The 24,910-nt window shown below is 42.2% G+C and overlaps 1 protein-coding gene across 3 annotated transcripts in view; it reads left to right on the top strand.

Annotated features, from left to right (window-relative positions):
• Window positions 1-377: 377 nt before the first annotated feature.
• Window positions 378-24,910, top strand: part of Nadk2 (NAD kinase 2, mitochondrial) — a 38,804-nt gene continuing 14,271 nt past the window's right edge. For 2 of the 3 annotated variants that reach the window (XM_038324185.2, XM_038324184.2), the window contains exons 1-6: window positions 378-802; window positions 11,990-12,078; window positions 12,874-12,962; window positions 14,513-14,594; window positions 20,986-21,069; window positions 22,669-22,805. In XM_038324185.2, the coding sequence (XP_038180113.1) occupies window positions 545-802; window positions 11,990-12,078; window positions 12,874-12,962; window positions 14,513-14,594; window positions 20,986-21,069; window positions 22,669-22,805 (739 nt within the window). In that variant the 5' untranslated portion in view covers window positions 378-544. Of the gene's footprint in view, window positions 803-2,129; window positions 2,414-11,989; window positions 12,079-12,873; window positions 12,963-14,512; window positions 14,595-20,985; window positions 21,070-22,668; window positions 22,806-24,910 lie in introns of those variants that run through there. The other variant, XM_038324187.2, reaches the window with a different exon arrangement.

Genomic DNA, 24,910 nt, shown 5'->3' with positions numbered 1-24,910 from the left:
CAAGCGCGGGGCCAGAAAGCTAGGCCATAATGAAAGCACCGAGGTGAAGATGCTCACGGGCCTCGCTTTCCCGCCAGGCACTCAAAACTCAGCCAGCTCCCCCTAGGCCGCCTTAGACCGGTTCCAGCTGGATTTCCTCAGGCAGCTCAAACGCCAAATAGAATTCCTGCCCTGTCCCAGCCACAGCCAATCCTTGCAGCCCCTCGGGCTCCCAAACCTCCCCGAATTCTGATTGGCTGACGGGGCCGGCCTGGGGGCGGGCACAGAGAGGGAGGTGGGGCCGGGCCGAGAGGCCGCTGCGCAGGCGCAGGAAGGAAACGGATAAACAAACAAATAAAACCCACCACCCGTAGGCCAGCCCCGTTCCCCGCCCCCCTCCCCCGTCCCCCTCAGATCGTCTCGGGGGCTCCCCGCCCGCGCCAGCGTCTGGGCACGTCTCCCCGCTAGTGGCGCTTTCCACGCACGTCCCCGCACTTAACCTCTGCGCGCCCGGCGTGGTGCTGGCGGCGGGGAGTGCGAGCCTGCAGCGGCAGCCCGGCGGACCATGACTTGCTACCGGGGCTTCCTGCTGGGCAGCTGCCGGCGCGTGGCGGGTGGCCGGGCGGCTCTGCGGGGCTCGGGTGCGGACGGCCGGCGGCACCTGGGGCACGGGCAGCCGCGCGAGCTGGCGGGCCGCGGTAGCCGCGCAGACGGCGGCTTCCGCCCCTCGCGGGTGGTGGTGGTGGCGAAAACCACCCGCTACGAGTTCGAGCAGCAACGGTACCGCTACGCGGAGCTCTCGGAGGAGGACCTGAAGCAGCTGGTGGGTCCTGGAGGGGGACGGCCGGTACCGGGGGTACGGGGTGGGGGTGGGGGATACGGCTGAGCCCCGGGGGACACGGGACACCCGCAAAGCCCGACGGCCTCCCTGCGATTGCCTGCCTCCCCACCCCCCTCGAGCGTGGGAGATTGGCGTCCCGAGCCTTCCTTGGAGAGGCCCCTGGTACCGGGACTTGAGAAGCCACGTGTGCCCTCGCCCCGGCATCGGGAGTACAGACTCTGCACAGACTCCGATCGCTGGAAAGTGTACCGGTGGCCTGAGGGTTGTTCGCTTTGGGGACCTCTCCCCAGGCTGCCCCAAGATAAAACATTCCTGTGCGCGGCTGCTGGCGTCAGAGAGAGGGCCATGGTGCCACGGACACACCCCCTTGACTCCCGGGGACCGAGGCCTGAGGAGGGCAAACCCTGCTGGAATGTGGTCGCCGGTCCAGGGTCTCTGGCCGCTTCAAAAGCGCCTGGAACAGCGAGGCAGGAAAGTTGACCTGAGATGTGTTTTCATGTAGGAAGGTCAGATAAGGGACAAGTGAGCAGGATGGATAATGGGTGAAAGGAAGAACCTGTGTCTCTGAAGTACAGTGACTCCGCGACACACGTATTTGGTATATTTACTAAGAGCCTTGCCAGGTGTGGAAAACCAGGCGCGTGTATATGTGTGTTTGAGGGGTTGAACCTAGAGTTTGAGCTTCCCCAGTTTTGAAAATTTTGATTTTGTGCTACACAGCAACTTTAGGGAAATCGGTTGTTAGCAGTTTATCTAGATTCTAGATAAATTTTCTAGATTCTAGAAAAACTCCCATTGAACATCTGTAATTGTTGATTCCAAACACCTGAAGGCTTTAGAATTAGTTGTCTATAACCATTTTCCAGTTACGTCCAAGAATAGGTAGGCTGCCTATTCTTAAAACCTGGTGATACTTTGTGATAATCATTTTTTTGGGGGGGGGAACTAGGAGAAACCCGTTGTAAGTCTTTGCTTAGCTGTGGCATCTTGTCAAGTTGAAGGGTCACTTGGTAGAAGTCAGTGTGCAAATGTCTTTTCCCCTTCGCCCAAGTGTTGGAAGTGTTCCTAGAAAACATCTGCAGTGGTAGAGAAGATCTGCAGTGTGGCCGGGGTCGATGGTGTAGCTGAGTGAAATGAAGGCGGTGTGTGTGTGGGGGGGGGGTTTGCTGGCCAGATGGAAGTGTGCTGTTTCTATTCTGGGAAAAGAGGTGTGTCCTTTTGGTTGTCCGCCCAACTTTGCAAGGTTCACCTTTTGGAAATTGTGAAATACCGCGTATGCTTAGCACAACTTCATCTGAGACTCTCTGGGCTTACACTGGCACACTCAAGAAACAAGGAAACAGAAGGATTTGATGCCCTTCAGGTCTACACAGCACAGGAGGGATTGTAGCCGGGAGCTCTAGGTGCTCCCTGGTTCTGTGTAACTGACTCCCTTTGCATTTTTTGTTCTCCTGAGCGAAATGAAATGTTTGTACTGCAATGTTAGCTTTCAAGTTTGTTCACTGAGCTCCTGATGGGTTGGGCTAAATAGCTCCCAAGCCCTTTCCAAAGGAGTTGGCATTTTGAAATGATTTCAAGGACTCTGGAAAACAGGTAGTATCTGAATTGAGAATAACTCTTGTATTTCTGAACTAGATCACTAATAATAAAGCCTCTTAAAATGTAGGGATAATTGGTGTTTATAAAAGCTCAGACTCCCTCTTTGAGTGGAGATATCTCCTAATTAGTATTTGTCCATCTCTTGGTGATGCTGTTAAATTAAGGCAGCTTGAAAGTATGACTGCTGGGCTGTACAGCAGAGGTTTGTGATCACCAAGCGAAGGAGGCAGAATAGTTTTTTTGCTTTTTTTTGCTGCAATTTTATTGGATTTCTCCCTTACTGATAGGAGTTGGCTTTGCATCGATGTTAAGGCGTATTTGGAGTGAGATTGCATTAGATGTAGCCTGGATAAGAACAGCTAAGGAACACCAGGCTGTGTGAAGTTCTTCTACCATGGTATTCTGTAGAAGGTAGGGACAGAAAGAATTTTACCTCATTTGTTATGAACGCATGAATTGGTTATAAAAGAAAATGACCAGGTGCTTGTTTGATGCCATTGGTACTGTGGCCACTGTGTAACATCATGGTAACATGATTTTGTATGAAAGCATTCCCTTTTGTTATGTTGGTTTTTTTGTTCATTTGTTTTTTTGTGAAAAATAAGTCTCTATTTAGGGTACTTGTTAAAATGTACATAGTAGATGTTGACCAGAGTGTCCCTGTAGCTTTCTGTCCTGAAGCCTCTGGTTTTCTTTGAAAGGCAAAGAGTTACGTGAAGAGTCTTTTTAATTGATGAAGCCTTACAAGAATAGGATTATATCTTTCAGCTTGGGGCAAAGGTCTGATTTTCAGTTGCTTTTCTTGGTGGTGTTGCTTTATTTCAATCTTGCCTTTCTTCCCATTGGCTGATTAATGACTTAGCTTGGGAATGGAAGACTGGAAGCTTTTTAGTTAAGGATTTAACTTCCAAGTCCTGTGATATTGCAAAGGCGTAAAACCACTGTCACAGTCTATTTGTGCCATAAGATCTGAGGCTGGTGGCAGAGGCGGAGCTTTAATAACCAGACACCTTGACAGATGAAACAAAACAGACTTGGGAAGGATGTTCTTGCCCAGAACGTACTTTGTCAGCCAGCGAAAAGGCTTTATTTAAAATACTCGGTTGTACAAATCAGATAAGAAATGAGCAGTTTTCACTTGGGCTTCTCTCATTCTGTTGTGGTTCAGAGGAGCCATTTTCAGTAGCTTCCATTGTTAGATATAATAGGATAAAATAAGTTTATTTAATGACACATCTATTGGGTTAAGTTGTTTCTGTTTATTGTCTTCATAGCTGATTCTTAGATAGAGATATAATGCCTTGTTTTTGTTTCCTTTTGTTTGAAAAAAAAAAAAGATGGGTGGCTTAGGTTGTAGTTAACTGCTGGGCAGATAATTCTTTTCTACACATATGCAGTCAGCCATGTAAGTAGTTAGCACATTAAAGAACGTGATCTGAGGTGCCACCAGGGCCTCTAACTGAACCTTGTTGCTGTCAGTTCTCCCAGCCACAGCCCCAGAGCCAGCTATCTAAGGGTGAACATCTGGCCGCTTGGCTTCTCTGCTAGGTCAGTATGCAGAGGCTTCATCACCCAGGGAGCTTAGCGGAGTACAGATTCCCGAACCTTCCCTTTCATGGTTCTGATTCAGTGTAGAGAATTCCTACACTTTGCTTCTCTGAACCATATGCCTAAAATTACTATGTTTGAATCCCAGAAATCTACAGTTTTTTGTTTTTCTTTTTCTTTTTTTTCTTTTTTTCTTTTTTTTGGCCAGTTTCCTGTGTTTCCCAGGTGGCTCCCAGATTATGCTTTGAGAAACACTGTGTTTCAGTAATCTCTTCATAGACAGGGACTCCAGGCTGTCTCTTGGACTTCATTGCTTATTATTTCTAGAACTTCACATTTTGGCATTCTTAAGCCATTTTAATTCTCATTAGCTGTGCTGATTTAATTTGGACTATTTATGGATCAGCAGTACATTAAAACTGTTGAACATGTAATGGTATATAATCAGCCTTTCCTTCCCGTCATCTTTTATTCAGTTTTGGCCCCTGCAAATGACTCGTTTATCAGTGTGTGTGTGTGTGTGTGTGTGTGTGTGTGTGTGTGTGTGTGCGCGCGCGCGTGTGCGTGTGTTTCCTTTTGGAAATAATCTCTGTATATGACGAGTAAGGATAGCGGAATGTTTTTTCTTTCTTTTGTAAAAAATCTATTTTGTGTATTTCACACCATGCATCTCGATCCCACCTATATTCCCACTGCTCCCATCTGCCCTCTGCCCCTACAGCCCTCCCCAAATAAAACAAGATAAAATTTAAGGTAAAAGAGGAAAAAACATTGTCATGGAAGCCGCGGTGTAGCAGCCACACAGTGTTTGTCCTTGCATGTTTACAGCAGGCATTCATGGCAGCACATTTGCATTGTCACCCAACTGAAAGTTTTATACTTGGTGTGACATTGATTTGTCATTCCAAAGCAGGTTACTTTTCTTACTTCTTTTTTTTTCTTTTTAGATTAATTTATTATTTTATGTGCACCGGTGTTTTCCCTGCATGTATGTCTGTGTGAGGGTGCCAGGTCCCTTGGAACTGGAGTTAGAGACAGTTGTGGGCTGCCATGTGGGTGCTGGGAATTGAACTCAGGTCCTCTAGAGGAGCAGCCAGTTCTCTTAACCACGGAGCCATCTCTCTAGTCCCTGCAGGTTGCTTTTCTAAGATCACCGAGATGAACTAAAAAGGTGTTATTTTAACACTGTGAAGTGGTAATTAGTTAATTTTACACTGCTGGCATCAAACCCAGGGCCTTGTGCCTGCTAGGTAGTGGTCTGCCATTAAGCTACATTCCCCAGCTTCATGAAGTGGGGTTCGTTCCTTCTCTTCTCTTCTCTTCTCTTCTCTTCTCTTCTCTTCTCTTCTCTTCTCTTCTCTTCTCTTCTCTTCGTTGCTTTGAGGTAGCGCTGGTTCTGAAGTGCTTCCTCTTTCACGAAGCTTGTTTGTAATAGAGAATATAACTTCAAAGTCTATATCATAAACACTTGCCAGGGCTCCCGAGATGGCTCAGTGTGTAGACAAGGCTGAGGACCCGGGTGCGGTACCCAGGGCACACAGAGGAAAGAAGAGAACGGACTCCTCAAGTTGTCCTCCAGCTCCACATCCAGGGACATGGCAAACAAACATGTATCCATTGTTTAAATAAAAACTTGCAAAGGTGTAATACGTGTTATCAGCACCCAGAAAGTTTTTTTACTTGACTTAATTTGTTTTCTCATTACCTATTTTTTATTTTCTGCATTTATTATACTTAGTGGTATGGCAGGTCTGGAGGTCTGCGGAAATTGAGAGAGGTGGCTCTCTCCTTCATCACGTGGGCCCAGGGTTTCATCCTCAGGTTGTCAGTTGGGCAGAGTCAGCCGCCTTCACCCCGAGCCTTTGTTAAGTAGCTGTTTACCAGGCAGTGTACTGAACCGGGGACCAAACACTAGTTTCCAGTGAGTGGAGAAAATACATTTCGTGGTATTCTAACTCTGTAGTCCATGAGCATATGGAAAAGGAGGAGCTAGTTAGGAAGGACAGAGATAAAGGAGAGCAAAGAACCTTGAGGGTTTTTTTCTTTTTATTTTATAACCTTTAAATAATTTTTTTGGTGAAGTGTTTAGTGTTGTGATCTTTAGTTAGGAAATATTTCAAGTCTATAGAAAACTTCACAGTAGCAAGATACAGATACGTGTGTATTTAACTACCTAGACGTAGCAGATATCATTTTTCCATATTTGCTACAGAACTTTTTAAATGGATGTACTCATGTGTCTCCTGCACACATGAGGAGTCAGGCCAGAAGATAACCTTTGGGATTAACCTCAGGAAACACTTTGTAGCTCCTTCTCAGAGGAGGTCTCTCATTGGCTTGGAGCTCAGCTTGTCATTAGGCTACACTGGATGGTGGTAAGCCGCAGGGGTCCTCAGTTTCTGCTTTGCAGCCCTGGGCTCCTAAGTGAGGACCAGCAACTCTCTATTTAGGTGCTTGGGGGTGAGTCAGGTCCTCATGTTGGTGGAGCAAGTACTTTCCCAAATGAGCTCTTCCTGCCCTGCTTTAGATTTGCTTTTTTTGTAAGAATGGTAACTATTAACAGTATAGCCCTATTCATCTGGCTAGTCTCTCTGCTCCCACCCAAGGGTGATCTCTACTTGTGAAGGTGTTAGGCATATACATTATCATGCAGATGGTTTTATATTGATATGACTCTCTACAAAAATATATAAAATTTTATGCATGTTTTAAAAGTTACAGCAATGATATAAGCCTTAGAACATGTGCCTGGTTTTTACAAATTTGCATTTATTAACTGTTGTTTTGAAAAGTTATCTGTCTTGATACAAATGCATTCACTACGTAGTGTTTGCTTTGTAGTAGTCCTCTTTTGGGATTATTACACATTGTTTGCAGCTGTTCTATTTTACCTTTTAAAATATTATTGTGTGTACGTGTGTGCATACATGGTTTATGTGTGGGTGCACATGTCACAGCATATAGGTGGCGGTCAGAGGACAACTTTGTGGAGTTGGTTCTCTTCCTCCACCTTTTCATGTGTTCCAGGGATGGAACTCAGGTCACCAGGCTTGAGTGACAGGTGTCTTTGCTTGTTTAACTGTCTTGCTAGCCCCAGTTTTCATATTGTTAAGGACAATTGTAACTAAAAGTAAGCTTTTCATAAGCATTGGATGAGTTCCCCAATCTACAGATTGTCACCAGCACTTGGCAAGCTTTCACGTTCTTGCGATATGGTGAGGGTAAAATGGCACTGGATGCTTTCAGGACGTCGCTAAATGTTGAGGGGTGGAAGAGTTTGCACGGGTGACGAGAACAAAGAATGAAGTTCATCTTTTAGCCAAGAAAAACTGAAACTTTGGGATCCAGACAGAAACTTGACATTGTGACTTGTATTAATTGGAGTAAAATGCTGCAGGAAACAGTGTAACCCAATTTGATAGAATATTTTCCTTTCTGTTTAATTGAAATGCTGGCTGTTCTCTCCGACTCTAATGTATAGCAAGGGTATAGTCAGTGCTCAACCATCCGTGTATTGAGGTCATGTAGGTAGGCTGGGTGAGACAGGCAGATGTTAACTGTATTCTAAGTTAGCACTCTCTTCATAGGAATGGAGCGAGCCAGAGGTATGAGGTTTTGGTTGTGTTTGGGGACTAGGATGAAGGTGACTCTCAGGTCTTGATTAGGATCAGATGGGAGTTTATCGAACTTTTAAGGGATCAGTTCAGAAAATCCAGAAGCAAGTTTTTCCATTGTGCACGGCAGAGTCGATGCGGTCCAGAACTGAGGGTGGCAGTGTGGAAGTGACACGGTTTGGAAAAAGTGTGCTCAGCAGTGTGTTAGCTGGCTGGCTAGTGTGGAGATAGTGTGAGAGACCTGAGGGTGGCAGCTGGGTTCGTTCAGTTACCTGAAGTAATAATGCCTTTATTAATGGGTGCATGACTCCCAGAGTACACATGAGGATGGGGCCATGAAGCCTTAGATATCTTGGGGTGAGAACTAGGACTGGGTGGGGTGCTAAGGACGTTTGAAAAGTGGAGTCTATGAATCAAGAGAAGATAGAGCTGATGGGACAGGTTTCAATCTCTGATGCATACTCTGGAGGCCTGGTCCCGGGGTTGGCGATAATTCAGGAAATGTCAGGAGAGCTGAGGAGAGAGCTGAAGATAGAGCCTTGACAATACCAACCATAGGGAAGACACAAATAGAATGAACAAAATACTGGCCAAGGCAGCTGGGTTGAAGGGAAGGGAACACCTAGGAGATAGTCTATCAAATCCAGAATTGGTCCATTCCAGCCAAACAAGCCTTCCAGAGTTGGTGCTTGTGGCCTGAGCCCGAGAGGCGAACAGTTGATTTTGCAGCTGCTGAAAGGTGCACACACACTTTCCAGGCAATTTTGAGTAATTAAGTTAAGTCTGTAAAAGGGTGATTGAATTGTATCTGGTGAGTTTACTTAGCAAAGTTTCATTATCTTACAAGATTGTGTATTTTATATGTTAGAACACTGGATTGACCTTTCACGGAAATTAGAGTCCAAAATAATAACCCTACTTGGTAAAACAAGTTTTAAAAATTTGTAATTGTAATGACTTTAATATAAGCCAAGTTAAAAAATTAGTAATAATGTAAAAATGCAGCAGGCCATTTGGAAAATGTCATAGTTGAAGTATGGAACTTTGCAAAGTTGAGAATGTATTCTAAATTTCTAACTTTTTAATTGTAACCCTTTTACAGGAAAACATTTGTACTTGATATTCTGATGAAGGTGAGGTTTTAGGTGTCTGAAGCCACATTATTTTCAGGGGTATAGTTATCCATTCTACCACAGTTCGTGTTCTACAATAGCGTGAGTGCTGTTTACATGGTAGTTCAGAATAGTCTAGTTGATGTTTCGAAGTGTTTTCTGTAATGTTTTGCTACTTATCTACTTAGTCCTTGTTAGTGAGCCCAGCTGTTTCACCAGTGACCCCACCAGCTACCCACCAGCTACCCACCAGCTACCCACCAGCTACCCACCAGCTACCCACCAGCTAGTGTGTTAAAGAACTACAGCAATTGCATTGTCTAGGTGAATGTTGACCCTAACATAGAGAGAGTATTTACACAAGGAGAAATTTGAGATAAAGACATTTCTGCTCCATTGCTAATCTTTAGCTTAATTTCCTGCAGCTTGATGAGAACAAGGAAGTAAGAACAGAAGTCTCTTAGCCTGTTTATGTCTCTTGTTCCAGCGCGTATATTGATATAGTCCAACCAAAAGTTGGAAGAGAAGATACAATATTTGGGTAGGTTATTGAAGTCTGGGAATCAGCTACCCTTAAGTTTTATTTCTGGCAAGTGAGAAACGATAAATTTGATGACATAATTCTGAAAGATTTATTGTACATTCAAAATGCTTTTCTTCACCCTGGGCTGTTTGTAGTCTCCATTTAATAAATTTGATTGAGCTCAACTAATATTTAAATAAACAGTAGCCAGGTACTCAAATAATTGCACACATTACATTTAAAAAATCTTAATTTCTAGCTTTGTGAAGTGTTCGCTCCAAAAGTGAAATCGTGTGTGTTGTTACTATAACAAAATCATATATCTTGGCAGCTTCTCAGTCCTGACCAGGTAGAGATTACCTGCACAGCCAGCACTGTAGACGGGCTGTCACTCAATTTGTCGTCCTTGGCACCTGCTTATGCACTCTTGTTGTTTTTCTGAGACATGCATCCCCAGGAGTTCCCCCACCCCAAGCCGAAACCTGAGCAAATTAATGAATGCATGAATTCACTCAACAGATAACTTACCCAGTAACCAGCTCCTGAGGGTACACTGGTGAACAAGAGAAGGTCACCACTCTTGTGTTGATTATACTCTAGAAAGGGGACGTAAAAAATACACTCATGATAATTTTAGGTGTAGCAAATTCAGTGGAGGGAGCTAACAGACTTTGAGATAGAGTGATTGGCTCCATTCCAAAAGAGTAATTGGTTTGGCATCTGTGAGCCGTAAGTGTGCTCAGGGCCTTGCTATGTTAGTGGTTAGGCCGTCCTTGTACTTAAAGGCTGAAGAGAGTCAGCCTTGGGCTGCAGGAGGGAGAGAATTCCAGCCGTGCAAAGAAGAGCATGGCTGGAGGTCTATCAGGGTGCTCATAGTTGATAACCGTGTGTTAAAGTGAGTGGCTGGCTGTGAGGGCGTAGACTGTAGGCCCAGGAACTGGAGAGAGGTGTGTGCAGTTGTCTAAACTGTGGTAGTGATGAGCGTAGAGATGGGCCTTGATGGTTTAGTGATTGGCTATAGGGATAAGGGAAGAGGTGGTTTCAAGTGTGACTAGCCTTGACTTCAGCTGTAGGTGAGGAGTCCTTAGAGTAGAACATGCAGGGCTTGGTACTGAATATTAGAAGATGCCTGGTCGGGTGGTGGCAGTGCACACCTTTAATCCCAGCACTCGGAACGCAGAGGCAGAGACAGACGGATCTCTGAGTTCGAGGCCAGCTTGGTCTACGACAGCTAGTTCCAGGACAGGCCCCAAAGCTACAGAGAAACCTTGTCTTGAAAAACCATAAAAAAACACCACTAACAACAAAAAAACCCAACAGCAACAACAACCCCCCCCCCAAAAAAAAAAACCCCAAAAGATGCCTATTAACCATCTAAAGAAAGATGGCCCGATTTCTGCTGAGTCCAGACTCTCCAGAGCTTGGGATAGCAACTGGGAATCCTTAACATCAATATGCAGATTTCTTTTAAAGTCACTGAGCAGGGTGTCCTGGAGAAGACCAGGTGTTTTGGCTCATAGCCCTTGAGAGTTGGTTGAAAAGAGGTTTCAGGTCTGAGTAATGAGGGGCAGAAATCTAAAGGGACATACTCTGTTTGTCCTTAGAAACAAATTTATTTGTGTTCATTTGGTTAAGACGAATGAAAGGTTTTCGGTTACCACTGTGCTCACTGCCGATTTGGCCTGAATTCAATGATTCTAATACACACTTGTATGACTGTCTGATGTAATTTAAAGTCCATTTATTAATTTTCACAATAACCAAATGTTTTCCTTCACTCTTTCTTTTGATACCCATACAGTTCTCTTTAAATGGTAGAAGTGGAAAAAATATGTTAAAGAACTCTTAACCCAGTATTTGTAAAGAAAAGACTGGGAAGGTAGGCGTCAGAATGTTAGCAGTAATCATTCTTAAGAAATAAGATATTTGGTTTTATTTTGTTAAAAAATGCTATTTTCATTAGTGTTATATTTATAATCTTGCAAAAGCAAAATGCAGTTGTCAAAAATAATAAGTATTCTGTTTTGAAAACTAAAACACAAACCAGGCATGGTGGCACTCACTGCTAAACAAATACTTGGGAGGCTGAAGAAAGAGTCATTTGAGACAGCCTCTGCTACATACTGAGACCCCAACTTAGCCATTCCCGAACGTAAAATACAGACGAAATTAGTTTTAGAAGTTAGTTTTACAATTTAGTAAGTAGTGATAATAATATATTTATGATTTTATATTAGACACATACTTTACATTTTATTTTTAGATTATCTCTTTAGATAATTAATGGTAAGATAAATATAAAATATTACTCAAATCAGCCAGGAAGAATAATGCTGGAAGGTCACAGCTCCTTTTATCTGCAGGTTACCTTTTCTCAGAGCCTACCCAGCCCTTGTTTAGAGGACGCAAGGCAGATTCCTAATAGGACCCAAATGTAAACACAGGAGCAGAACCCAAGTGGACCAAAGGTCATCTAACTGCCTGTCACAGTGAGAGTTTGTCTTTGGCCTTCAGAGAGCCACGTGTAATCTGGTAAAGACAGTTAAGAAACATACAGAACTTGCCTTTTGGAAACGGTGGGCTGATGCTGTATTTGATACTAAAGTCAAATTATGATGTTCTGAAATCTGGCCTTTAGTTGAATTTGAACTCAAATTTTATATGCAGTTATTAAAATGTGCCTTTAAAATTGTTATTTTACATAGCGCTTTTAAATAACATCATATTATATGTAATATTCGATGTAAAATAGCATTTTTTTTTGTTCTGATAGCTTGCATTGAAAGGCTCGAGCTACAGTGGGCTACTTGAACGACATCATATTCACACCAAAAATGTAGAACATATAATTGATAGCTTACGGTAAGTCTGTGGGATGGGGTCTAAGGTGGGATTTTATGGACAGGATTTATGACTTTATTTGTACTAGTAGCTAATTGTTAGAATTTTAGTAAAGTTTGTTACATTTCCAGGAAATCGTAGGTTAAAAGACCCAACTTATCATTGTCTAAGGACATTTTTATTTTACTCAATTCAGATATTTTCAGTAACTCTGTCTTCTAGCAAAGTGTCATTTCTGCAGCTAGCTCCGCTCACAGCGGGCTTCCACTGTGTGGAAGTTTATTTCTTGGAACAGAATGTAGATATGGGTGTTCATGAACGTATTCCCTGTGCCTAAAAATGACCATTCTAGAATCTTCTATTTGCAATTGAGTACACTATGAAAGAGGAACCTAAGGACATGCCATGTACTTCAGTCTCTGCCACTCGATGAATAGTTGTTGAATTTCAGGCAATAGCTATTTGGTTTTATAATGAATGTATAAGTTTTACATAATGAATATAATACATTTTTACATTAAATTTAAGCATCAGAAACAGAGGAAAGTAAAATTCTGATTAACCAGTATTGTTAGTGATTTTAAAATTTGTTTTAAGGCCCATGGAGATTTGGTTGTCAGCTTCATTCCTTTGCTGCCTGACCTGTCACAGTTCACTGGCTATATAAGCTAACTTTGCAGACTACACCTAAATTTGTTTCTACAACAACGATTTTACTGTTTTTGCTTTTTTTCTTTTGTAATAATCTACCGTTTAGAAAATGTCCGTGTCTTAGATATGTCACCAGTGGAAAACGTGTGCAACTTCTTGTCCTAGGGATGAAGGGATTGAGGTTCGTCTAGTGAAGCGGAGGGAGTACAGCGAAGAAACCGTGCGATGGGCAGACGCGGTCATCGCGGCCGGAGGTAACTGCTCGCTGGAGATCAGGTGCCGGGATGTGGGTTTCCATGAGTGTTATCACCAGGTACCTGGTCTTTAGCTGTCTTTATTCCTTTAAGTCCTGCAACAGGTACCTGGAGTTTAGCTGCTTTGATTCCTTTAAGTCCTGCGAGACACTTTTCTGTTTGTTTTGTTTTTTGTTGATGCATTTTTTCTTAATATTAGTTAATTTATAGTTCTTGGTGCTGTGATGTTCTCTGTGTCTTCTTTAGTGTAGATTTACAGGTCTTACCTTCAGATTCAAAAGATAATTTGTTAAATGTATTTTGGTTTAATTATGGCAGTCTTAATAAAGAGCCAGCTGTGATATTTTATTGAGGTTTTCATCATTTGGCCCCAGGACACCAACATGGAATTTTTCTTGATTTTTGTTATTAGTGACCATTTTATCCAACTTTAAATCAAAAGTAGTTGTTGGAGAGAATATATTAAAGTTGGCCATGGTTGGATATGTTTTCACTAAAATATCATAAATTTCAGGGAAGGAGATATTTGGGATTAGAGTAGTGATGTCCAGTTGGGTGGTATGACTGTCATTTAATATGTTGTTGAGCTGAGAAATCGCCCAGCCTCCCTAATGTGCAGGATAGCCTATAGGACAATCTTCTAATATAAATTCTGTTTTTGCCAGTCTTGGCACAGTTGAAATCCTAATTCAGTGCAATGAGTCCAACACATTAAGTACAGCAGGCATAGCACCATACAACAGGCAGAGTACACTAGGTCTAACACAGTACAACAGGATCAGCATAATATAACAGACATAGCACAGTACAACAGGCTCAGCACAGTACAGCAGGAATAGCACAGTACAGCAGGAATAGCACAGAACAACAGGCATAGCACAGTACAGCAGGAATAGCACAGTACAGCAGAAATAGCACAGAATAACAGGATCAGCACAGTACAGCAGGCATAGCACAGAACAATAGGCTCAGCATAGTACAACAGGCATATCACAGAACAACAGGCTCAGCACAATAAAAACAATTGTAGCACAGAAAAACAGGCTCAGCACAGTACAACAGATGCAATACAATACAACAGCCATAGCACAATACAGCAAGCTCAGCACACTATAACAGGCATAACAGTGCAATAGGTTTAGCACAATACAACAGACATAGCACAGTACAGTAGACATAGTACAACAGACAGTACAACAGTCTCAACATAATACAACAGGCCTAGCACAGTGCAACAAGCATAGCGTGGTGCAACAGGCTCAGCCCAATACAACAGGCACGGTATAGTAGGCTCAGCCCAGTGCAACAGGCTCAGCCCAGTGCAACAGGCTCAGCCCAGTGCAACAGGCGTAGCATAATGTGAGAGGCATAGCACAGTGCAGCAGACCTGACACGGTACAACAGGTGCAGCCCAGTACAAAGATGTAATAGGTGGAGCGGAGCCTTGTCAGTCAGCTAGGAGGGCATGGTTGTTAAAACTCTTAGTTTTAAAAGTGATGCTGAAACTGCTTTATAAGACAAGTCTGGTTGTGTCTCGCACTCTGTGTTAGGTGATGGCACAATGCTCCTGGCAGCGAGTAAAGTTTTGGACAGACTTAAACCTGTCATTGGGGTCAACACGGATCCAGAACGGTAAGCGAGAACGTGATTATTTTGTTACTGGTTTGTAGGACTAATTTTTAAATATTCTGCATACAGCCATTTCTGCTTTGTTTTGTGTGTTGCCTATTTTTGATGAATCTTAAACTTTTGAATCTATTTTTCATTTTCTCTATGTAGTCATGATGTGGGACTCTGTTGCTTCAAGGATTTTACCATAGTGCATGACGTTAAAGTGCAAGCATATTTGTTCCTGGTTGTAACATGGATAATAAAAATCCAGAGACAGATATTCAGGTTCAACCTTAAGATCAGAAAAGTAAAGTGGGCTTCCCCTGGCTTTTACCTCTACCTCAGACCGAAATAGGCGATCCTGCCACCACGAATCCTCAGACTGAGACTGAGTTTGAGAGCTGTCTCCTTCTGTTTTACATTCTTCTCTAGTGCTGGAATTAAAGGCATGCACCACCACTGCCTGCCTTTATGGGAGTTTCTGCGTTGGCTTCATTTGTCTGCAAACTTTAGTTTTTTCTTTTCTAGCTTTACTAATATTTACTCTTTTCTTTATTCTAACACTTAGAGTCATGACCATAACTGGACTGTATAAAATTAGTCTGGAATTTTCCCACCTCTACAGTCTCATTTCTAGGAGCACGCTCGCTCTCCTTTGCATCGGTCTTGTCCCCTTGCAGGTCTGCCCTCCAGTATTCAGTGCTCAGTTCCCTCTATTTTCAGTTTATTCATATCCATAAATATGTTTAAATAATTATCTTTCTGTCAATTCTAGATCCACATGTCATCATTTTTATTCCTATATTAGATTTGAAAAATCACCCAGAAAAATAAATCTCAGAAGTATTAGACTTGCTGGCACTTCTGATGTAGAGTCGTAACCACTAACCGAGATCTCTAGACTTAGCCTTCTCTTCTCCCCATTCCACCACTCAGGAAGACCTCGCTTTGGGTGCTTCTGCATCCTCTTCTCCCTTGTGTAAGCCCTCCCCAGGTTCACAGAGGAGATGAAGGTAGGAGATCTCATTCTGTCACAGGTTCTCTTTCCTCTGTGATCCTTCTCAGCCTGCAGCCCCACCCCCACCCCCAGGGCTGTGCCTTTGCTGCAGCTCTGCAGCCTCACCCAGGCTTTGCTGCAGCTCAGTTTTTGTCCCTTTTACTTCTCTTGAGCCCCAAACATAGGTTGTGTCCTCCCTTCCCAGTTCTAAACCTTTGAGGCTTTTCTGAGTTTGTTGTCAACAAGTTTGCTGATACTGTGTTAGAGACCAGTGCCGTCCTGAGCCCAGCAGACGCTGTGGCTTCTGTCTCTCTGAATTGGGGTTTAAGTGTAGCGTTTGTAGGCTTCTTTTCTTTCTACCGCTGTGATTTCTTTTTTGTGACTATTAAAGGTTTGCAGGCTTCTCTTCTTTCTACTGCTGTGATTTCTTCTTTGTGACTATTAAAGGTTTGCAGGCTTCTCTTCTTTCTACCGCTGTGATTTCTTCTTTGTGACTATTAAAGGTTTGCAGGCTTCTTTTCTTTCTATCGCTGTGATTTTCTCTTTGTGAATATTAAAGGGACTTAGTTTTGATCACTGTTCTATAATGCTGTTTTCACAGATTGTATTTTGGGTCCTTTTGTCTTTCATTGTCTAGAACAGCCTCTGCTCTTGTCCTCATCCTGGTGACACTGCCCACTGTCTCGGAGCCTTACAGTGACACCCATCCCGCCGAGGAAGTCTAGTTCCTAACTGTAATGAGCATGGCCAACTCACTCCTCCTTTCTTTGGAACTTTTCTTTTTAAGTTTTAGCACTTAGATACTTTACCTTAGGAAATGGTCCACAGATGGTCACCTTCACTGAACCGCAAGGCTTCATTATCTGCTGGTCCTATTTTCTGTCCTAATTTCCTATTATTTTTATTCCTTTTTTTATGCTGTTCTTGCAAATTGGCTTTTTGTCAAATGTATTAAAAAAGCCGCTTGTCTACAAATGGTCATTGCTTTTCTCTTGATAAATAGAACCATTACCTGTGATGGAGTTGTGACTACTTCCTTATCCTCCCATCAAACTGCTAATAAATTCTAGGAATTCTGCCTTTGTCAACAAACTTTTAAATGAATTCTTCGAAGTTTTATACCGTGATTTTTTATCATATTCTCCGTAACTCCTTCCAGATCCACTTTCACCTCTATCCCCACCCCTTCAACAACTCCACTTTTTCTTAACTCATTTGATTCAATTTGTATTGCCCGTAAACTTTCGGGTATGGGGCTATCTACTGGTGTAACAGGCTTTCTCTTTGGGTCCACCAGCCAGCTCCGAAATTATGACAGGGACACTTCTTATTAATTATGAATGCTCAGCCTTAGCTTATGCTTATTTCTTGCTATCTCTTATAACTTTAATTATCCAGTTTCTCTTCATCTACATTTTGCCTCAAGGCTTTTTTACCTTTCTTTCTGTATGTCCTACTTTCACTGCTTCTTGTGTCAGTCTGTCTGTTGGCTGCCTGTCTTCTGTCTCTGGGCATCTCCCTCTCTTTTTCTCTTAATCTCTTCTCTCTTCTTCTGTCTAGATTCCCCCTCCTACTTATTCTCTGCCCACCAGACCCACCTACCCCTTTTCTTCCTCGCTGTTGGCTGTTGAGCTTATTAGTCCAATCAGGTGCCTTAGACAGGCGAAACAAATGCAGCACATCTTTACATAATTAAGCAAATGCCACGGTAACAAATGTAACACACCTTTACACAGTGATATTCTGCAGCATAAACAAATATAACACATCTTTACATATTTAAACGAATGCAGCATTAACACATGTAACATATCTTTACATAGTTAAATATTCCACAGTACAGTGGAGTATGATTCACCCACAAGGAGCCACACACTAATAGAAAACTAACTCTGCTTTTCCCAGAAGCCATCGACTCCCCATAGCTCTTGAGTTAGACCCAGGGCTCGTGACCAGAGACACTGACTTGATCATTTGCAAGCCTTGTTTAGAGCGTCTTGAGTCCATCTCCTAGGATTTTCACTGCCACTAAACATAGCTCAGGCTGTAATAGGCTGTTGTCAGAGAAACTTCAGTAACCAAGTCTTCAAACATAGAAGCCTGTGGGGGACATTTTACACACAATTTATGGTCTTTTTCTAAAGTGCAAGTCTAATTATAGTTAGTCTTTAGTTAAAATCTTGTACAATTCTCCTGTGATCTTCAGGATCCATTGCAAATCCCTGAGCTAATATACGTGCTCTGTGGCCATCTGTTTCTTGTCTGCTCTCCCGGCTTCCTCTGTCATCTGGTCACAGCTCTACATAGTCTTCAGTTAAAAAAAGGCATGTGTGGATTTAAACTTCTAGGAGCGGCCCAGAATCTTCCCAAAAGGCTCAGTGTGAACGCTAACCACATGAACATCTGTTCATACCTTGGTTGGAGACTCACCCAGGCGAGCTTTGGCTCTGGTCAGAGGCTTGGTTGACATATGAGGTAGTAGAGGATTCGAAGGAGTGAGCGTTCTCCAGAAGGCCTGTGCTATTTTCATGCATTTTATGTTCTGCCAAGAGTGCGCTTATGCCAAGCTTACTCTTGGCCATTCCCTCAAGATGGAGTGTCAAAATGTATTGCTGTGGTTCTTAGTCAGGCCTCAGCCTCGGCTGGCCTCCCAGCTCCCTGCACAGACAACCTGTAACTGACTCTTCCTGTTCTCTTCTGCCTGTCTCTGCTGTTACATGGCTGATTCTTTTGAGTAGAGGACCTTAAGTTTCAGTTTCTCTAAAATTAGCATAGTCTTGCACACAGCATTCAGGAAACTTCTGAAGCATGAATGTAATTAAATGATCTTAGGGAGCAAGCCTAGGACTTCAGCCTACCTGAATTAATGTTCTCTGAGATTAAGAAAGTAAGATCATCAGCTTAGCAATTAACCTTTGATTCTCTTCAGTGTTGATGGATATGGGTTTTAGAAATTCTTAATAGCCTATTTTTATATTGTTAAGCTAAGAGGTTGTTAACTTGAGCAATTTTGTGGCTGGATTGTATTTTGTTTAAAAAGCTAGATTTAAGTCATAAACCTGTCAGATTTTGAGACCTTAGATTTGCCTATGAAGGCAAGAAGACAAAACAACTCTTAAAACTCTATTGTTCTAAATAGAAAATAAAGAGAAGAGAAAGCTGTATTAATAATACCTTGTCATGAGGTCAAAAGTCATCTAGGGCTACAGGCATTGAGGGTTTCATTTGGGCTGGAACATGGGCTTTAAAATGGCTTGTTCGCATGGACTCAGTTAGTTGGCCTCTTTTGTCTTCCTCACTCACTCTGCTGCGCCTGGTAAATAATTAGCCTTGAATGCCTTAGTAGTCCCTTCGTCAGTGTCCTGGCATTTCCACCCTCTTGGCTTCCGTCCTGCTCTCATTTTCAGTCAGGACTGGCAGGGAGGCCAGTGAGTTGGTATGACATTGACAGTTCTACGCCATGTTCTGAGTGATGCATTGCAGCTTCTGTGTTGAACTGCTCATTAACTGGTCAGCTACCGGGAAACTGAGGTCAGTCTAGCTACCCCTTCATCAGAGGAACCGAGACCTCTTGCTTGTAGCTGGCTCCAGCTTGCCAGCCTTAAGTAGTCTGGATAATGGATTTAGTAGCCTAAGTCAGGCCTTCAGATACCTGGAGCTCAAGCTGATGTCTGATATATGATGCCATGAGAAAGTGTAGCCTTCTGTGGAATTGTGTTTGACCTAAGGAGATGTTTTCTGTCAAATGACCTTGTTTCCATTTATATTGGAAATTATATATTCCATTTATATATTTCCATTTATATATAAACATTGTGCAAAGTATTAGTGGATATAAGAATTTTAAAAGCCTGGAGGACAGATGTGGTTCAAGTGGTCCAGGCTTACAGTCTTAGCACCTAGATTTGTAAGCACTCTTTGATACTTTGTCTCCAAAATAAACAATAATAAAAAATTTAAAAAATGAGGTCCTATCTGTTATTGACCTCTGTAGAAGGAGAAATTGCTTAACTGTACTTTGCACACACTTTTTTTTCTGCTCGTTAATTTACATTTTACAATATATTAGTTTATTATGAAGACGTATTTTTGGTGAGGTCTACTCTCAGCCATTCCTTTAAGACTAGCACACCATAGGAATGATAATAATGAAAATTTCTGTATATCTTTTTATTGTCCTATAAGTACCTAAAAGGAATCTTACTACCTTGTAATTTTCAGTTATTTTTGTTTTATACTTTTTATTTTATTTTTAATTATGCATGTGTGTATGTGTGGGATATAGTCTGTGAGTTCATGACCATCAGAATCAGAAAAGGGTGTCAGGTCCCCTGGAACTAGAATACAGATGATGGTGAGCTATGTGGCATGGGTACTGGGAACTGAACCCCTGCTGTCCTCAAGAGCAGTGCTTGCTCTTGACCACAGGGCCATCTCTCCAGCTCTGCAAGTATCCATTTTAATTTGTCTTCAACGTCAACCTGTGAATTCCTGGAACTTCATGTATAATATGTTTTGAGTGAGTCAAAGGTTATATTGGGATAAGCTTTCTCAATGCTTTTGCTTAAGAATAGCTTAAGTGGTTATAAACGCTTTTACCTTTTGATTTTACACATTCACAGTTTGATTCTTTAGAGTAACCTTGTGTGGTTGGTGCTCATCCTAATTTTAGAAACAAACAACCCTAAAGTGACTTATCTGAAGTTAATAGTTACGTAATTTAGAGGTAAGAGGCAAGGGTCCCACTCTGCCTCTGGTAAGTTGACAGGGTGATTGGTGACAGAACTTTGCTATTCTCTTTAGTTTCCTTATAGTGTGGGAACATGGCTGTAGTTCTGTTTCCTTCCTCCCTCCCTCCCTCCCTTCCTCCCTTCCTTTCGTTTTGTTTTTGTTTTTCGAGACAGAGTTTTTCTGTGTAGCTTTTGGAGCCTGTCCTAGCACTTGCTCTATAGACCAAGCTGGCCTCAAACACACAGAGATCCACCTGCCTCTGTGCCTCTGCCTCTTGAGTCCTGGGATACAAGGCTCTCTTTTTTTTTTCTTTTTTTGGTTTTTCGAGACAGGGTTTCTCTGCAGCTTTTTTTTAGAGCATGTCCTGGAACTAGCTCTTGTAGACGAGGCTGGCCTCGAACTCACAGAGATCTGCCTGCCTCTGCCTCCCGAGTGCTGGCATTAAAGGCGTGCGCCACCACCGCCCGGCCACAAGGCTCTCTTAAAGCTGGTTGTGAACTATGATTTGTTTAGTCTTTGTTGTTGCTGTTGAAGGTACGGAGAGTTTGCGGCAGAAATGGAAGTACAAGGTTGACGTGTAGAGGAAATGGCCTCTGATTTTTGTAGTTCAGTAATGCTCTGAATTTTCTCCTCTCCCCATTTTCCTCTGCCCCTTATACCGCCTGAACATTCTTGACGTCCCAGGTCTGAAGGTCACTTATGTCTGCCTGTCCGATACACACATTCCTTCCCTGAAGCCTTACAGAAGTTTTCTCGTGGTGAGTTCAGGTAGGAAGTTCTTACTCTACATATTTGATTCTTTAGTCAATATGTGCTGTTGTTGTTGCTGCTGCTGCTGTTAGTGCTGCTGCTGCTGCTGTTAGTGCTGCTGCTGCTGCTCAGAAAAGGACAAGCAGATAAACGGGGGTGCTTCATCATTAAAGAAGTAGCTATAAAAACCGCAAGGAGCCGGGCGGTGGTGGCGCACGCCTTTAATCCCAGCACTTGGGAGGCAGAGGTAGGTGGATCTCTGTGAGTTCGAGACCAGCCTGGTCTACAAGAGCTAGTTCCAGGACAGGCTCTAAAGCTGTAGAGAAACCCTGTCTCGCTCGAAAAACCAAAAAAAAAAAAAAAAAAAAAAACAAACCAAAACCGCAAGGAGTCAGTCCCAGATCTCTCCCAGCTTCTAGTCCAGTTAGAACTGAGGAGAGCAGCCATGACAAATGTTGCTTGGCCTGCAATTGCAAATGAAGATCGCACTCATTCAGCCAGAGTGAGGTTGCCCCTGCTTTTTTAAGTCTTATTACTAATACATGTTCTTAGCATTTGGTAGAAAGAAGCTGTTTGGAAAATTGAAGGTTCAGTTTTATTTGAACTTTTATTTGAACTTTTACCTGGTAGTGAATGGATGCTGGTATGTTTAATCCAACCAGGCTGTACTTCCTACAGCCTGTAGCTTTGTCTTATCTATGAAGTGTTTTTAAAGCAGTGGGATGGAATTTTTAAAAACATATTTCTCAGAGCTGAAGAGATGGATCAGTGGGTGGGAGTGCTTGGGAGACCCACATTTTGAAATCTTAGCACCCACTCATTTATGTCTGTAGATGTAGTAAATAGCTCATATTTGCCTTAATTTCTTTTCCTATTATTTTTTAAAAACAATCACTATTGCCTGGCAGTGGTGGCGCACACCTTTAATTCCAGCATTTGGGAGGCAAAGGCAGGTGGATCTCTGTGAGTTTGAGGCCAGCTTAGTCTACAGATTGAGTTCCAGGACAGCCAGGGCTACACAGAGAAACTCTGTCTTGAAAAACAAACAAGCAAAAAACAACCAAAAAAAAAAATCACCATTTTGAAATTTTATTTTATGTTCATCTAATACATTCCCCTTAGCGGGGTACTGTTTGCCTTCTGTTACAGGTTTTGCTGAGCAAACACATGCTTATGTCCAGCTCTTAAGGATTTAATGGTATATTATTAAGATTTTAATTTAGATTACCTTAGGTTTTATATAAGCTTATTAGACATTACCAACATCTGGAAAGAGAAGTAAATGTACACACATCTTTCAGTAGGACCTGTTGACTTCAGAAGTTTGTGCTATAATCTATTCATGGAATAATTAGTTATCCCTCCCCCCCTTTTGGTGGCATCTGACTATGTAGGTCTTGCTGTTCTGAAACAGCCTTGTAGACTAGGCTGGCCTGGAATGCAAGAGTTCTGCATGCCTCTGCGTCCCCAGTGTTGATGTTAAAGACATATATATGCCAGCATGCTCAACTTGTGGTTAGCTGCCGTGTACATACTGAGTAGGCTGTGACATTGTAACGTCTAATCCTCACTTCAGTGTAGTTGACTTTACTTTGACTTCCCTTTCTTTGCTTTCAGGTGGTTGTGGAGGCAGCGTATCCGGTTATATCTGGAGGGGACTGGCATAAACCCCACTCCCGTGGATCTTCATGAACAGCAGCTGAGTTTGAATCAGCACAGCAGAGCCTTCAACATTGAAAGAACCGAAGATGAAAGTAGGTGGACTGGATGTTAGCCTTGGGGTGGCTATTTAACGTCTGAAGGTTTTGAAGCAACAATAATTTATATTTAATTTGCCTTTAGTGCGACTAGTAACTCTTAAAAAAGTACTTTTTGCTGCCTTCACTTTTGTTGTTCTCATAATGAGAATCCAAAGAAGTAGAACATGTTTCAAGATGAACTGTCTCTAGGACAGGTTTGAAAGCTAGTTGATTAGAAATGAATTATTTAATGCCCAGCAGGACAGTTGACACTTAGGGTAAGACCTTCGACAAGTCAGAAGAAAGCAGGAGAGACTGAAGAGCTGATTTATGGGAGATTACATAAATATGTTTCTGTAGTTATGTGTGTACTTAACGCTCTTACTCTCTGTATTTAACTTATTTATTGTAGTTGTTGATTAAAACCTTTCTTTGTCCAGCTGTGAAATTTCTCTAAAGTAGATTCAGGAGAATCCTGGCAGATGGTAATTTGCAGCTGTTCTGTATGGGGTAAAGTGAACAGTCAGTTCTGTATGGGGTAAAGTGAAGTCAGTTTTGTCTTAATTTGTGGATTTTTATTTTGTCATTTTTTTCTTATTGTTTTCAGAAGGTCTAAAACTTATGTGGTACCAAAAAAATCACAAAAGAAATATTCACAGACTGTTATAAAAAAGATTCTTTTCTTTTTAAAAATTTCTGTGTACATTTCAGGAATAGCATCTTAACCATACCACCTAACCACTGCACCCCCTTTCTGCTGTGTCCCAGTGATTGATAGCTTTGTTATTTTAGCGTGTTTCTAAGGTCTGAGGTCATAACATGTTGGAAAGATTCTCTATCCCTCAAAAAAAAATCAATTGCTCTTACAAATTTTGAGGAATTATGCATATATGAATTCCTATTACTAGTTTTGAAACTCTTTAGTAATTATTAGGTAAGATTTGATTACTATAGGTAGAAATTTTATTTTATCCTTCACTAAAAGAAGCTTCTGTTGGGCTGGAGAGATGGTCCTGTGGATGAAGGTCTCACATTCGAGTGTGAGGAATGATGTTTGGATCCCCAGAACCTTGGTGACACTCCTCGGATCCCAGCACTCAGAGGGAGAGGCAAGGTTCCTAGCACAAGCTTCCTTAGCAAGACTGTCGGAATCAGTGAGCTCCAGCTTCAGTTGAGAGATCTTGCTCAGTCAGTGAAGTGGAGCAAGACCAAGGGAGACGCTGCACTGCCAGACTTGGAGCCTCCACATGAATAGTCACACATGCACCTACGCACACATCACACACCACACACACACCCGAGCTACCTACACACTTGCAAGCACACCACACCATGAAACATTGGTATCTTCAAAAGATGGTGATTCACGTCTTTTCACTAGTAGTTAATCTGCTGAGACATGTAAATGCCATGTAGAGATTAGACCTAGACACGAGTTATTCGCACTATGTCAGTTGGAGCTTACTATCCAGTTTGAACATCTAACAAATGCAGGCAGGGCTGGGGAAGCAACAACAAAAAAATGGCCAAAGTAAAGTAATCCAAGAAAATGTCTCAAAATTTTAGGCAGTAATCTGAATTGAAAGAACTCAAGAATCTTTCGCATAAGCAGTGATAGTAAATCCCCAAACCCTGTGCATCAGCAGTGTGTGAGTGGGTTCCAGGAGAGGAGGGAGCAACGACAGGGCTGTGTCGAGGGTCTGGGACAGGGTCGTTTCAGGTTTGTCAGTAGCAGCATAGGACACTGATATCGCTATAATTCTATAACTGCCACTGTTAGGATTAACAGCATGGTGTTTACTATGTCAAGGGACTGTTTTAGAGGTTTTTATAAATTAGAATTTATTTTTAAATAAATGTATTTCTAAGAAAATTGAGAGCCATCTCAAAATGTGTGTTTGATGTCTAACTTAAGTTATCCTCGTGTTAGCAGGAAACACTGCCTAGAAAATTTGCATTTGGTTTTTTAAATATAGGAATAGGTTTTGAGATTATAAATATATTTGAAAATTTAGCTTTTCAATTTAGAGCAGGACTAGTGAGAACACCTTTACATTTTTGAATTTGAAGAAATTATGCAACTTTTAACCAATGACATTTTTGCCTTCCATAGTGTGACC

Source organism: Arvicola amphibius, chromosome 3 (genome assembly GCF_903992535.2).
Source record: "Arvicola amphibius chromosome 3, mArvAmp1.2, whole genome shotgun sequence".
Taxonomy (NCBI): domain Eukaryota; kingdom Metazoa; phylum Chordata; class Mammalia; order Rodentia; family Cricetidae; genus Arvicola; species Arvicola amphibius.
The sequence above is the reverse complement of the archived record's forward strand: the minus strand, read 5'-3'. Positions and strand labels throughout refer to the sequence as shown.